Source organism: Anoplophora glabripennis, unplaced genomic scaffold, assembly GCF_000390285.2.
Source record: "Anoplophora glabripennis isolate ALB-LARVAE unplaced genomic scaffold, Agla_2.0 scaffold190, whole genome shotgun sequence".
NCBI lineage: Eukaryota > Metazoa > Arthropoda > Insecta > Coleoptera > Cerambycidae > Anoplophora > Anoplophora glabripennis.
The window spans coordinates 809,546-824,449 of record NW_019416301.1 but is presented as its reverse complement, the minus strand read 5'-3'; the positions used below and the strand labels follow the sequence as shown (position 1 = coordinate 824,449).

General features: G+C 31.6%; 2 protein-coding genes across 8 annotated transcripts in view; one reads left to right on the top strand and one right to left on the bottom strand.

Moving 5' to 3' along the window:
- LOC108907290 (thioredoxin reductase 1, mitochondrial) overlaps nt 1-14,904 on the bottom strand; it is a 56,386-nt gene that overhangs the window by 26,004 nt on the left and 15,478 nt on the right. Inside the window, exons 1-5 of one of the 4 annotated variants that reach the window (XM_018710903.1) lie at nt 13,119-13,122; nt 12,995-13,067; nt 12,059-12,112; nt 11,958-12,002; nt 10,129-10,346 (exon numbers count right to left, since the gene is read on the bottom strand). In XM_018710903.1, coding sequence (XP_018566419.1) covers nt 10,129-10,346; nt 11,958-12,002; nt 12,059-12,112; nt 12,995-13,049 — 372 coding nt within the window. In that variant the 5' untranslated portion in view covers nt 13,050-13,067; nt 13,119-13,122. Of the gene's footprint in view, nt 1-10,128; nt 10,347-10,821; nt 11,041-11,245; nt 11,455-11,957; nt 12,003-12,058; nt 12,113-12,994; nt 13,068-13,118; nt 13,123-14,904 lie in introns of those variants that run through there. The other 3 variants (XM_018710905.1, XM_018710906.2, XM_018710904.1) reach the window with 3 other exon arrangements.
- LOC108907291 (C-factor) overlaps nt 11,051-14,904 on the top strand; it is a 41,632-nt gene continuing 37,778 nt past the window's right edge. For all 4 annotated transcript variants that reach the window (XM_018710908.1, XM_018710912.2, XM_018710911.1 and 1 more), the window contains exon 1: nt 11,051-11,202. In XM_018710908.1, the coding sequence (XP_018566424.1) occupies nt 11,077-11,202 (126 nt within the window). In that variant the 5' untranslated portion in view covers nt 11,051-11,076. The remainder of the gene's footprint in view (nt 11,203-14,904) is intronic.

The following is a 14,904-nucleotide window of genomic DNA, read 5'->3' as shown; positions in this document are numbered from 1 at the left end:
AATAATAATAATAATAATAACACAACTTTATTTCAAAATAACAGTGCAATGTACAAAACAGTAGTGTAGTTTACACCATCAGATGAAATAGTAGTCAAAAATATAACAATAACAAAACAAAACAAAGAAAACATAGATGGATGATCAATGATACATTACTGTTAAAGCAAACATTAATTTTGTAAATATTCATTTAAACTGTATGGTTCCAAATTTAATAACATTTTGTGTATATATTTTTTGTACTGGGATAAACTCTGGGTATTTTTCACCTCTTGAGGGAGTTTATTATAGAATTTTATGCAAGTATAATGAACATTCTTCTCAGTTAATGTTAAATGATGTATGGGAAAGATTAAATTTGTATTTCTAGTATTGTAAAAGTTAGTTTGAAAACATTCCCTAAATAAATTCTTATTTTTAAAAGTGAAAAGTAAAATTTCTTGGATATATACGGCAAAAACTGTTAATAAACCATTTGACCTAAATCTTCCACGGCAAGACACACTTTGTGCGAGCCTCAACAAACACCTCAAAGTTCTTTTTTGAGAAATGAACAACCTATTTATGTGGATACTTTGACCAAAGAAAATTATTCCATATCGGAATACAGACTCAAAATTTGCATAATAAATCACTTTGAGGGTTTTGAGATCCAAATACTTAGTCAACACCCTAATACTGTAGCATACTCTATTCAACCTTTTTTCAATGCACTCGATATGAAAGGACCAACTAAGTGTGTCATCTAGGTGTATTCCAAGAAACTTCATATTTTCTTCCACTTTGCAGCTCATAGTGTTACTTAATTTGAAACTGTCCGGAGATATATAGCTGCTTTGTCTTGTTTTAAATAACATAACTTTTGTCTTATCCTGATTTACAACTAATTTATTTTTACTGCACCAATCAAGTATTCTATTGTAAACATATACAATTTTTTCTCGTATATCACTAAAGTTTAAATATACTGTTCTTGCATACATGCAGATCATCCGCAATGACCAATCATTCTGAAGTAAAGTTATAGCTCTCACTTTCTCTGGTTCCGTTAAATGCGGCATCTTGAATTACCAAGCAAATTACCAATGACAGTGACATATAAAAACTTGTCATAATAAAAAGTAGAGCACATCACATTAGAATAATAAATCGTCCACTTTCAAAGGGCCGGCAGTGTACCAGGGTAGCTTCTAACGTAAATTCTATGCAGACAATCAGATTTTATGTTGGGCAAGAGAGTATGTAATTGTGGAGATGATTGAGATGAAAATAGGAACATTTTTGTCAAAACGTACTTCTTTAGAGATATAGTACAAAAATCTATTATATAAAAAAAACCCAAACAAAATTTTGTACACACCATACCTGAATTAGTTGATTTATAATATGTCATCTGTGCAACCAAGCACGAAGATACTTTCATTAATTTAATATAAAAATACATTTTTCCATAAAGCTTTTAAAGGACCCCACACAAAATGAATGGAAATTGGGTCCCGCTAGATTTGGCTGAAATTGTAATATGTTATAGTTCTTGACATTCTGATGAAAAGTTCTCACAGGCCCAAAGTGATCCTATGGATAGTTTCAGAGATATAGAGGGGGGAAGTGTGTGATTTTGGCTGTAGGACTGAGTAAGCTTCACGAAGTTTCAAGTTGATGCATTCAAAAACTGAGGCATGTAATGAATTTTGACCGGTAGGTACAATGCTATCTAAGGTCACCTGGAAGTCAGGTAAAGGTTGTTTCAAGGTCAAACTGAAGAAAAGACTTGTATTGAATTTTGACCAGTGAGTATATAGGTTTTTGGGCTCGCAAAATCTGAATCTGGATATAGCGTAACCCTAAAGGTCACCTTCAAGTCAATTCAAGGTCATTTCGAGATGAAACTAAAGAAAAGGCTTGTACTGAATTTCAATCAGTGCCTATATAAGTTTTTTTGGAGGGGAGGGGAGAACTGAATTTGGGGATAGCTTAGCCTTACAAGGTCACATTTAGGTCAAGTCAATATCATGTCAAGGTCAAAGTAAAGAAAAGACCTTTCACGATTGTTAAGTGGTTCCCACTCCAGGATCATAGACACATCTATGTCGGAACCAACTCTTGGGATGGTATCCGACAAGATGGTTCCAAGGTTTCACTTCCACAAGCCATTTGAGACTCGAATAGAGGATCAAAGCAAGTGGGAGGAAAGGTTTAATACCCTGGAAAGGTGAAGCCTAGTATGGTTTACAGATGGCTCCAAAATGACCAGAGGGACGGGTGCAGGAATATATGGACTCAGACCCAGATGGAGTGCAAGCTACAGTCTGGGGGAGTTCCCTACTGTATTCCAAGCAGAAATCTTCGCGATAATGGCGTGCCTGGCAGAGAATGTACGTAGAGGTTATAGACATAAACTCATATATATATATATTCTCTGATAGTCAAGCTGCAATTAAAGCTTTAGCCGCACATAAGGTAAGTTCAAAACTGGTGTGGGACTGTTTACAAATGCTGACTGAACTGGCCACCAACAATACAGTCAGACTGTGTTGGGTGCCAGGGCACAAAAGCATTTGTGGGGTGTGTGAGAAAGCGGATGAACTTGCTAGGAAGGGATCCGAGACAGTGTTCATTGGCCCGGAGCCCTTCTGTGGCACATCTCCCAGTGTGGTCAGGCGGGGGTCAGGCATTCTGGGCAAATGGACAGAGACATGAACATAGGAAATACTGGACTTCAAGGCCAGGACATAGCCATTCTAAGGAGCTTATGGAGTATCCTTCGAAAGGAAGAGCGAATGAGCTACTGAGCTTGAATAGAATCCGGCTCAGGAGAGTGACAGGACTCATAACGGGACACTGTCACTTTAGGAAACATCTACATAAGCTAAAGCTTGTAGACAGTCCAGTCTGCCGAGGATGTGAATCAGCGGATGAAACTTCTCTGCATATCCTGGGCGAGTGCCCGGGATTTGCACGTAGCAGAATGACGCTCCTTGGGAGACCCTATTTGGAACCCAAGGAATTGAGAGAAGTGTCAGCAAGGAAGCTTTTGGACTTTGTAAAAAGGACAAATCTACTTGCTGAATAGGACTAGTAGTGGGACGCACAATAGGCCTAATTAGGCCGCAGTGCTATGGGACTTTTTTAAAGGACCAACCACTAGATGAAGATGAAGATGATGAAATGTGACCTTGTAATGCTAAGCTATCCCCAAGTTCAGTTCCACCCCAAAAAAAAATTATATACGCACTGGTTGAAATTTAATATAAGCCGTTTCTTTAGTTTCATTTTGAAATGACCTTGAATTGACTTGAAGGTGACCTTTATAGTTACGCTATCTCCAGATTCAGATTCTGCGAGCCCAAAAATCTATACACTCACTGGTCAAAATTCAATATGTCTTTTCTTCAGTTTGACCTTGAAGCGCCCTTCACCTGACCTCCAGGCGACCTTAGAGAGCTAAGGTATCCAAGAATTCAGGTTCAGCAATCCCAAAAGCATTGTACCTACTGGTCAAAATTCATTACATGCCTCAATTTTTTAATCCATCAACTTGAAACTTCGTGAAGCTTACTCAGTCCTACAGCCAAAATAACACACTTCCCCCCTCTATACCTCTGAAACTATCCATAGGATCACTTTGGGCCCGTGACAACTTTTTATCAGCATGTCGAGAACTATAACATATCACAATTCCAGCTAAATCTAGTGGGACCCAATTTCCATTCATTTTGTGCGGGGTCCTTTAAATTTCTAGTTTTTTTTATCACAGTTTAATGGAAAATTGGACTTTTTTTATTTTTCATTAAAGTACAAATCCAGCTTGATAGAACACATCAAACAAATCTTTTCTTTAACTCAATGATTTTTAAATCATAATCAAGCATATGTGTACTAAATTTTGTTTGATTTTCTTCGTTATCTATCTGAAAGAAGAATTTTTGGAAAAAATTCATGTGAAAAATGCAAAAGTACAATCACATACTCTCAGGTCTGATGTTAAATTTGATTCAACCCTGATAAAAGTCATAAGAACATATAACGCAAGTCAATAAAAGTATAATTACATTTTTTAATATTTCATCTCAAAACGATACTAAAGGGGCTAAATTACGATTGCTTCTAATTTCAGAATTACGAATTTACACTACAATTACATTGGACATTCTGTCATGTTTTATTACGTTCGTGAGTTGGCAGTGCCAATATTAGGGGCTCATCATTTTAATATAAATCTATAATGTACTGGATTTAATCACAATGAAATTGATATCCTGTATCTCAGAAAATTGTTGAATTCTTTTCATAGAATCATTTGTATATTTGTCTTTACAGTTGTTAGCAAAACTTTAATTGTACAAACGTCATCACATAATTTGTACATTTTTTTTTACATACATCGAGAGTTAATGCTTATTTATCTGCTACATATTTAAGCTAATCTTTTGAAAATAATTATAAATATGAAGCAACTTTATTCTTTTTTATTATGCATTTAATATATGTAAGAAAATATACTTATTTTACTGTAAATAAAAACGAGGAGTAAGTGGTTTGGTTGTTTGTAAGTAGCAGATACAAATAATCGTAGTTAAAAAAAAAAAAAAAATCGGAAATACTGGGTGAGGCAAAATGATAGGTACTATTTGGGATGTAAATAAAAACCAAATCACACAAAGCAAACAAAAAAGTTATTTTTTGGAAACTACATATCATGCCGTTTTGAAAGGTTATATTTGAAAAATTACATCTCTTAAATGACAGCCATTATTGTCGATACACTCTTTAAGGTTTTCATGAAAGCACGCCATTGCTCTATGGTGCGCTTCTGTGGTCGATGTCTAAAACCTCTCGATTTGAGGTATCCCCAAAGAAGGACAAATCAGGTGAACGCGGAGGCCATCCGAGGTTACCCTGTAAAGACACAACTTAGCCCGGGAACCAACATCAAACCAATTACGGAAGGCACACTGCGTTGCTATTACAGATACACCATTTCTAATGAACTCCTCGACTGCGAAAACACGATGCGCTGCAGTCCAACCCATACCAATAACTGAAAATGGGTCAAACTTATCTAAGGCGACTGCGTGCACAGCATTGCCGCTTCCGCAACCCGAGCAACGACTATTTGAAATGGCGCCTATCATTTTGCCGCACCCTGTATATTATTTAATGTAGCAGAGCAGGAAACCAATAAAGTTGAATAGTTCAAGATCAATTTTTGATGAGAGCTCTGTAAACTGAAATTTTAAATAACCATGAACCATTAACTATTTTTTTTTTTAATAAATAGGGAAAATTTGAGTTTCTCCATTATCTATTTAATCTTCAGTATAAAAGTGGGCATCATGTCTCTTATTCTTTTTTGGTAGTTGTATTTAAAATCTTGATCAGTATACAGAAATCCTTCAAGACAGCAATAAAAATAGTTATTCATTTTTGACTTTTTAATGATTTTACTGTTGCGAAATTACCTCAAGGACTTTATTGTATAATATTTTAAAGATAGTCATTAAAAATGAATTATTACTCAGACGAATAATTATTATTACCCATTATTTTTTGTTATTAATACTATGCACTATTATCTACTAGCATTATTATGTATATGCTAACTTAATATTGGACTGGCCAAATAATTATTTAGGGAGGTTAAGCTATAGCTATATTTTCTATAGATATTTTATTGTTAAATAAATAGGCTAGAGACATTTGTTTTGAAATTTAGTTGAAAACTCATGTTTTTCTATTACCATGAAATTTTCTGTATTTTCTGAAATACTAAAGTTTAATTATATACCAACATGGAACGATTAAATATACAAATAAAGATACTTATATCTGTGTATTTTACTTTTCCATTAAGATAATCATTTCATTTCACTTACAAAAATTAAATTTATACATTATTTACACAGTAATTTCCTCAATTACAGTAGCTGAAAATAATATATGATAACATCATGAAATTCTACTGCAGCATGTTCCACCTATTTTTAAAATTCCATTATTGTAAATATTATAAGATTAGAAAATTAATAACACATTCTAGAGTTTCATCCATGCATTAATATAAACATTTATAAGATGTTTTATAGTATCTAAACTTCATATTGTGTAAACTCAAATCTAATATAAAAAAAAATCTCAAACATGACTTGGTCTAAAACTTTATAGAAAACAATATTTAGTACCTTCATTTTGGTTAATAATAAATTGAATTTTTAAAAAGAGAACATATCATATCTTACAATTTGCATTGAACATTAATAGTTGTTCAAGGTTCATTTATCAAGATAAATATCAAGTGCTGCTATTGTAGAAATATTATTTATAGTTCATTTTTCCACTTGAAAATTAACGTTACCCTGACAATATTATACAATGCCTACCATTTTAACTTATTGTGAAATGAAGGAATAAATATCTTCAAGAATATTGTCACAATTTTTTACAGATATAATATAATAAATTGAAGTGCTAATATTAATTATTAAAAGTATAAAATTATTTACTGTGTTAGATAAATTTAATAGACATTTCAGGCTGAACTGAATATAATAATTTATAGCATAGCTGTGTATATGAAAATTCACTATTATTTTTACTTTAATAGGTACTAAAAATACCTTACTCTATTCGTGATCAATATTACATTATTACAATAGCGATAACAAAACGCGGCTCATGGGCATCAATACGAGAAAGCGTTTCCATTATTTATTACCAATACTTCATACTGCTCATTTCATTAATTCAATAAACATGTTCAGTTTAATTTAATGCATTATTATTTAATTTGATATTCATCAATCCACAAATGATATAAATACTAAGCAGATCATAATATTGTTACCATGCATTAAATTTTTGGTAATTCATAAATAATTTCCTATGCTGTTGCTAAATAATCACAAGCAGGGTTGATAAAAATCATTATTTATTTATGTGCTTAATTTCTTATCTTTTGTATTTTTTAATTTTTTTTTGCATTTGATAATTTACTTAATTGGTATTCTATAGCTTAAAATCAATAAAATTTATTTTTAATGAATAAAGCCAGGTTCGTATAGTCTTGAACTGTGAAATATAAAGCTTGATTTAAGAAGAAAATGTTTGTTTTTCATTTAAAGCAGCAAATCAGAACAATCAGAAATTGTATATAGCAAGTTTTTTTTCATATAACTATGTAAAATTTATAGTTTTTTTTTTCAAGTATTAACAATTATAAGGAACAACAAATTTCAATTTTTTTATAAATTAAGTGTATTTAGTGTGTACAGTTGGTGCCACCCAAATGTGAACGCATTTTGGTTGATATGGAAATTTCATCTGGATTTTACCGTAGTAAATCAGACTTTTTTTAGTGGCGTAACACAGAGAGGGTATTCTTATGGATAAATTCGACATAGGCATTGTCTTCCGGGTCACTGAAAACCTTCCCGACACCTTGCGTGGTAGATCTTTGTAATTATTGTTCTCGCCAGCGTTGTTTAATATAAAATATACAACTCTTACTGACATTTAAATCAGCAGCCACTTCACTCAAAGACCAATTATCTTCTAATTTAGCTATAGCCCTTGCTCTATGCGCTTTAGTTAAATGCTCCGGCATATTTCACGTTACTTGCTTACATTTAATTACGTTTGCTATAAGTGACATAATATATGTATATTTGACAACTATTGAATTTTACGACTATGATTTGAAGTTTAAATTACACGGTACAATATTGCCGTTCACATTTGGGTGTCGCCGACTGTATAATTCAATATACAGGGTGATTCAGTAATAATGTCATTAATTTTAACTACGTATTCGGAAGGCCTAATAAAGACAGAAAATCGAAAAAAAATTTACTTGACTTTTTAAAAAATAAGCAAATTACCCCTCAACTCGCGTTAACTCGGCGCACCATAGGAAACAGCTGATTTCCCAGTCGTCTTACAGTTGGTTTCAAAATCAAGTACGTGCAGCAGATTCTAACTTTACAAACTGTTATGGACGGATGAGTGAATGTATTGTAGCCATACACAATAAGGTATACATACTACAAACTGAATAATTAATTGAACACGATATTAAAAACTGATATTCAATTATAAAACATGGTGAAAACGTAAAACTAAATTACAATAACCTAACATTCGAAAACAATTAGCATCCTTAATACATTTGTTTTAACTAATAAATAAATAATACTTGTTAATATTTAAAATGTAAAAAAATATCCTATTCATTCAGATGTCCAGGTAAAAAAGTCTGTTTTTGTCGTTCACTATTAAAAACACAATAAAAGACAGGTTAGTGACCGAATACAGTAGGTCAAGATTCACTCAGAGGTCAGGAGTGGTACGAAAAGGGGTTTAAATAATGATTTGAATTTTTTTTTTTCAGCATTAATATGCATTTTTGTAGTGGCCGGGTTTGAAATTGCCCCATGATCGGTGGTGGCTTTGGGCACTAGAGCATGTGGTGTGTAAACTGGTATGCTTATAGTTTGTGAAAATAAAAGTGTTTGTGGATCGAGTAACTTCCCTTAAAATTAACGACATTATGACAGAATCACCCTGTATATGAAAAATTTGTTTTTTATCGCAATAAACCCTAAAAAAATAAGTTTCATGTTTAAAGACTGTAAGAAAGTAATGCTAAATTATACAACTGTCATATCCAATCAATGAACAAGAACAAACTATTGTTATTAAATCAAAACAGTGTGAGTGACACGAGTTTGTATGGAACATCAATATTTCTGTGAAATCACAAAAATAGCGTTTTTACGAAATTTTGTTGTTTATATAAGAGCGAAGTATTACTGAAAAATTTTAGGGGAGCTTTTCATACATTTTTATTTTATCATAACTAATTATATGTTAGTTCTGAGTTATGTCACTAATCAACAAAATTTGTAAAAAAATTAAACTTCAGAATCTTTGCATTATTATTATTATTATTATTATTATTATTATTATTTAACCAGTTCTCTCTAGTGAGAAATTTTATTAGTGGGAGTTATTTTAATTGTAATGTTAATCAAATAACTGAAAAGTGTAATTCTACTACTTACAGCAAAAAGTTGCTTGGATCATTAAATTGCTAAGATATTCAAATACTCTATAGTCTAGATCAATGGTTTTTAATCTTTTGTTTATCACGGAGCTCCTTTCAATATTTTAAAAACTTCGTGGACCCCTTGGGAGATGACGAACCTCCAGGGGTATGTGGACGACAGGTTAAGAACCACTGGTCCAGATAATGTTTTCCTAATACAAAAACAAAAAACACTTGCAACTTTTTTATTTATTCCAGCAGTAAATTAAAAACAAATTCCAAGGAACTTGTATAACTGACAAAATAAGGTTTAGTGTTATAATTTTTCCAAAGTGAAATAAAAAAAATATTTGTTATGCCTTTTTATTAATCAATACGGTAAGTCTGAGGTATTCTCTTAATACAGGGACTCTAAATAAATTATAAAAGTCTGATTGTAACTTATGGTGGTGGGAGAAGCAGTTCAGATAATCAAATTTCAGATAACTACAATTTTTCATTGTTCCGATTACTGGTTAGTTGGATAAAGGTACAGAAACTTCATAAATGATTACAAGCCACGTGGCCGCCGAGCTTAGGCAACCAACATTACATGCCAGGTTCTATCGGCTTAAAATCCCTTAGCATTACTAATATTAATGATTCGTTTACAATGAACGACAAACCATTACGTCTATGCTCGACATAATGCAATTGCTGATTGGTACAACAAATCTCATGAAAAATTATACCAATCACCAACTGGTGAAACAGAAAGTTGTGCTTTGATGTAATCTTAATCTTATTGTATTAATAGTTTTTAATTTTACCAAAGTAGAATTGCCAACATGAAGGATATAAAATTACCGTTTCAACAAAATTACTGGTCATGTGGTTTGTAATGATTTATGAAGGCTCTCTATATTCAGATGATAAAGTTGTAGATCATCGATGGTATTTTCGACTGTATCTTATCAAGTGAAACAACAGAAAATTTTAGATAATACTGTTAGGATTTCCCAAAATACTACTTAAGTATGTTTAGTGCTAACAGATATATAAAAATTATATATTAAAAAAATATGTTTAGTCTAAGAACATACCTGGATAGCTTCTCCTAAAAGAGCAGCTTGATGCATCAACTTTTTGGGTATGCAGCCAACATTTACACAAGTTCCACCTAAACCCCATTTTGTACCTTGGGGACTAGGCGTCACATAATCCAAAACAGCTACTTTTGCTCCCAGATTACTAGCCTCTTTTGCTGCTGCTAAGCCTCCAGACCCGCCACCAACAACAACCAAATCATATTCTGGTTCGCCTAAAAAGTTTTAGATCCTAGGTAATATTTGTTGAATAATGTAACTAATAATGTCTTTTGTTATTAACTTAATGTTATTGCTTAGGCTATTTGGCAATTCTTATCAGTTGTTCAAGCAGTACTTTTTCTAACTGCCAAACAACCACATGTTCTAACATACTATTAAATTGTTAAATATAAAGTAAAACATGCAAGACGAAAGTAGACTATTATTCCAGTTTCTAAAACGTAATGCAATATGGTACACTTTGAACCTATTATTTTGTTACCTCTATTCGAGATCCTAGCTATTATTGATGATATACCTACTAAATGATTTGATTTCAGTGGGAAGCTGACAAGACTCCTATAGTAGTGTAGCAAATACTTTATTAGAATGTTTCAATTTAATGACACATAATTAGAAGGTTAGGTAGCATTGCATCACATTTTAAAGGCATTTTTCAATGCCACATTTAAAATTACTTTCACTTACATTTTGTACTGAACCTGTGATAACTCCTAAGTTGATTATTTACCGTTTGACAAATAAAAAAATTCTTATTCTTGTATCTACAGACATTTCGAATTATGACATTTGTAAAACAAAAAACTGACGCCATTTGACTACAAGTATCACTAGACTACGGGTGTCCTTGATATATGTAGTTAACAACTTTAATAAAAAAATTGTGCTAACGTAAGCGTATAGTGAAAATCTAAAAATAAAATTTATAGTGAATTAACTAGAATGAAATCAATTTTAATAACTGGTTGTAATCGAGGTTTAGGGTTAGGACTGATAAAGTGTCTAGTGAAAGACATAAATTCCCCAAAAAACATTATTGCTACATGCCGGAACAAAAGTAAAGCACAGGTAAGCACATACACTTTAACTAAAACTGAACTTCAAAACTTACCTACTGGAGCCATTTGAATTTCTTATTTAAAATTAGATATAATTTAATACTCTCACACGACACAAAGTTCACAATTTAGCTGGTTTTTAGTCTGGCCTGCTGAAGTTCCTGTCACTACCACTACCTCTATTACTTGTTTTACGTTACTGTAAAAATGTAAACTGCTACTGCTACTTAAGGTTGGTCATTCGCGCCAGCGCGAAATTTGATTTGCTGTATTACTGGGTTTTCAATAATTTATGAACCAGCGTCCCCTTCCACTACTGTTAACTTGTACTTGTAGGTGTTATTCTGCGTTCTAGATTCTAGGTGATTCTGATATTTTTGCTAGTCATTCCGCCTGATTGTAAATCTACGTGTGTATATTTATCTATTCAGAATTAGGATATAAATTTATCAAATACGTCATACAAGTACAGGGATAGTTAATTGGTTACAAAAATAGATTAATGTATTGATCTTGAGTATTTTTATGTAAAAAGTAGTAATGCGATAGTAATGTAGCAACAGCAACCCCCAATACTGCACATTACAACACCACATCGAATATTATGATGACCATGACCATAATGTAATTTCAGTTAATTGTTACTTATGCCAAATGTTATTATTGTATTTTAGCGGACATTTTAAATGTTTCTGAATATCTATCTGAGTAATAAATAGATCAGGAGCAATCTTACAAATTTAATTATTTAAAACTTGTACTTACTGGTGTTTTCGGTCTCAGCTTCATTTTTTGAGTCAGAATGTTTCACTGGAGAAAAACAATAAGTATTCGTATTGTATTATTCAATAAAATATATTACTTACAAACATTCGCGTCTGATTGTGCATTCTTATCTGTGTGGTCAGGAGTAGGTGACACTAAAAAAAGGGGAATTTACTAGATATGTAGGTAGGTACTTTATATTTTTGTGAAAACATATTCAAGATTTCCTTTATTAGATTTGGACAAGATAATTAAATAGATGATTATCTATCTTCAGTTGCATCTTAAGACCATTTCAAGCGGATGCTAAACAGGCCAGCATTTTATAAGCAAAATGTAAAAATGTCAGTAAAAAATTTGAGATTGGAAATTCTTTCTTAATAAGTATAAATGCCGTCCGCTTATTAACCTGGTTTTTAGTAGAGCTAAAGAAATCTTCGAAACGGTCCTGCATTTAGAAATACCTATTATTTAAGGCAATGTTTTATTTTTGACATTTACCAGCATTATTGGCCTCACACCATGGACAAGGGTCTTTATTGCAGTGCTGTTTTTTATTTTTACTCATTTCTCGATTGATACTGGGACGAAAATTTTGTTGCAAATACCATAATTCCAAAAATATTGGAGGTAGTTTTTTGTTAAAATGACACTTTTAGTTAAACTAATGACAGATAATAACCCTATGCAATGTATGCCTTAGAAGTTAGACCTACCGGGCAATTGTAAATCAAGTAGCTATTGACTGCAAAAGGACTATTTGCAAATAAATTGGTAGTTCTAAATCGATATATATGTCATCAATTAGCATTATTATATAAAAAAATTGTTGGAGATTTTCTAGTATTTGTTCTTATTGTAGGTACTCCAGAAACTTGGACTGTATAGATTTTTTGCAAAAACAAATTATCTTAGCGGAACTTGAAGGTAGATTAAACTTAGCAAGTAAAGTGTTGCTTATAAAACCAATGGGAATGCAGTAGTTTATATACTGATAGAAACATCAAATAATAAAAATTTAATCTACGAGTACTAACTTCCAGATTTGTCTGTATCATTACTCCAGCAGACAAACCACTTTTTCTTGGTCATTCCTTCAGGATTAGGTACCTATAAAGCAGGTTCTACTTAAGAAAAAATTAACACCACTGCACTTTTCACCTCTTTAAACTTTTAATTTTCCGAGCTAAAAAATCCACTCTCTGAAAAGTATCTATCTAATTAATCTGTGACTGTGAGGTGAGAATTCGGCAATTCAGTTTATTGATATCATTTAGTACCTATAAGTTTTGACGGTACCTAATCTGATCTCATTTGTTACGTACGATTTATGATACTGTAACAGTATCTACTCGGTTATCAAATTATATTAAGTATAGGAGTTAACTATTTTGGCTAATGCTTTTCATTAGGATACAAGTTGGTTCTATTCTGGTACAGATGAGCTACCCCGTGTTATTGGCTGGCATTTTCAAAAAAATGTGCTATTGTCTAAAATAAAACAGGATTTCAGAAGCTACCATTAATTTTAAATAAAAAATATACTTTTATATTTTTTTATGAAAATGTATACTTAGTTTGAATGAGTATCAAATACTAAGTACATATCGACGCTTTAGTACGAAAACATGCTATCTCAGATTTCGGTTGGAAAACATGCTAACTCAGATCTCTAGGTAAAAATTGAATGATTGAAACCGTGCATTTATAATAAACTTATATAATATATTTTTAAAAAAGTAAGGAATGTTTATGTTCAGGTATACTGTTTATTTAATTTTTTTTATTCAACATTTTTCAATTAATTTTGTTAAGTTACTGTTATAAAAGACAAAATTGTTAATTAAAAAAAATAGAATATTATGCAGTATGCTGCAACACGTACATTACTCGACATTTTTTGAAATAACAAATTATAAAAAAATAGTGTATACCTTAATATATAAAGATGTTTGTTATTACTAAAAATTATTCGATTTTTTTCATACAAGTTTGCTTTATTGATATCAAAATTAATAGCGTCTGATTTATAGTCGGTTTCAATCATGCAATGTGCCAACTTAAATTTCTAGTTACACTGAGCATGTTTTACCTAAAGATTTGAGTTAGCATGTTTTCCAAGCTTAATTTGAGATAGCATGTTTTCCAACTGAAATTTGAGATAGCATGTTTTTCAACCGAAATCTGAGATAGCATGTTTTCGTACTAAAGCGTCGATATACACATATGAGTAAATAAATAAGGCTAATGAGCTAGTAGCAACGAACATGACTGAAAGGAACCATGAAAGTACAATTTCATTCGCCAACGAAATAACTGGCCGAGAAAGAACAATAACAAGACATTTGAGTTCAGAGGCATACGCTTTATTTTTTCACCTTGTATTCTCCGATTGATCGCGAAAAACTATATTTAACAAATAAAAATAAAGCTTTCTATGTATAAAAGTATGTCTAAATTGATTATACATATGTATAGACAAATATGTTTCAACTTTTCCGACACACTTGGTTCTCTTTAAAATTTATTCATTTAAAAAAAAAACTATCACACTTTTTGACGCAAAATTCAAATCTTGCCTTGGGCGCTCATAACCTTATCTACTACACTGGCATCAGCTACCCTTTCTTTTTAAAAATTCTGAAAGATAATTTTAGAAAATATTTAATAAGTTAAACAAATTAAGAAGACATGAAAAGTTTCAAATAACTAATTAATTGCTTAATAGTTTGATAACTGATATATCAGAATTAAAATTAGGTATTGTGTTATTCATTAAAATATTTCTTTCCATCATAAATTTTCTTAAACATTGAATAAATCAAGTTGGTTGTTTGTTACAAATAATAAAACTAAAGAAAAATTCATTTAACCATTTCCCTCTGCACAATCCCGAACATCATCTAATAGGTATTCCATGTACAATATCTGGGTCTGAAAGTACCTC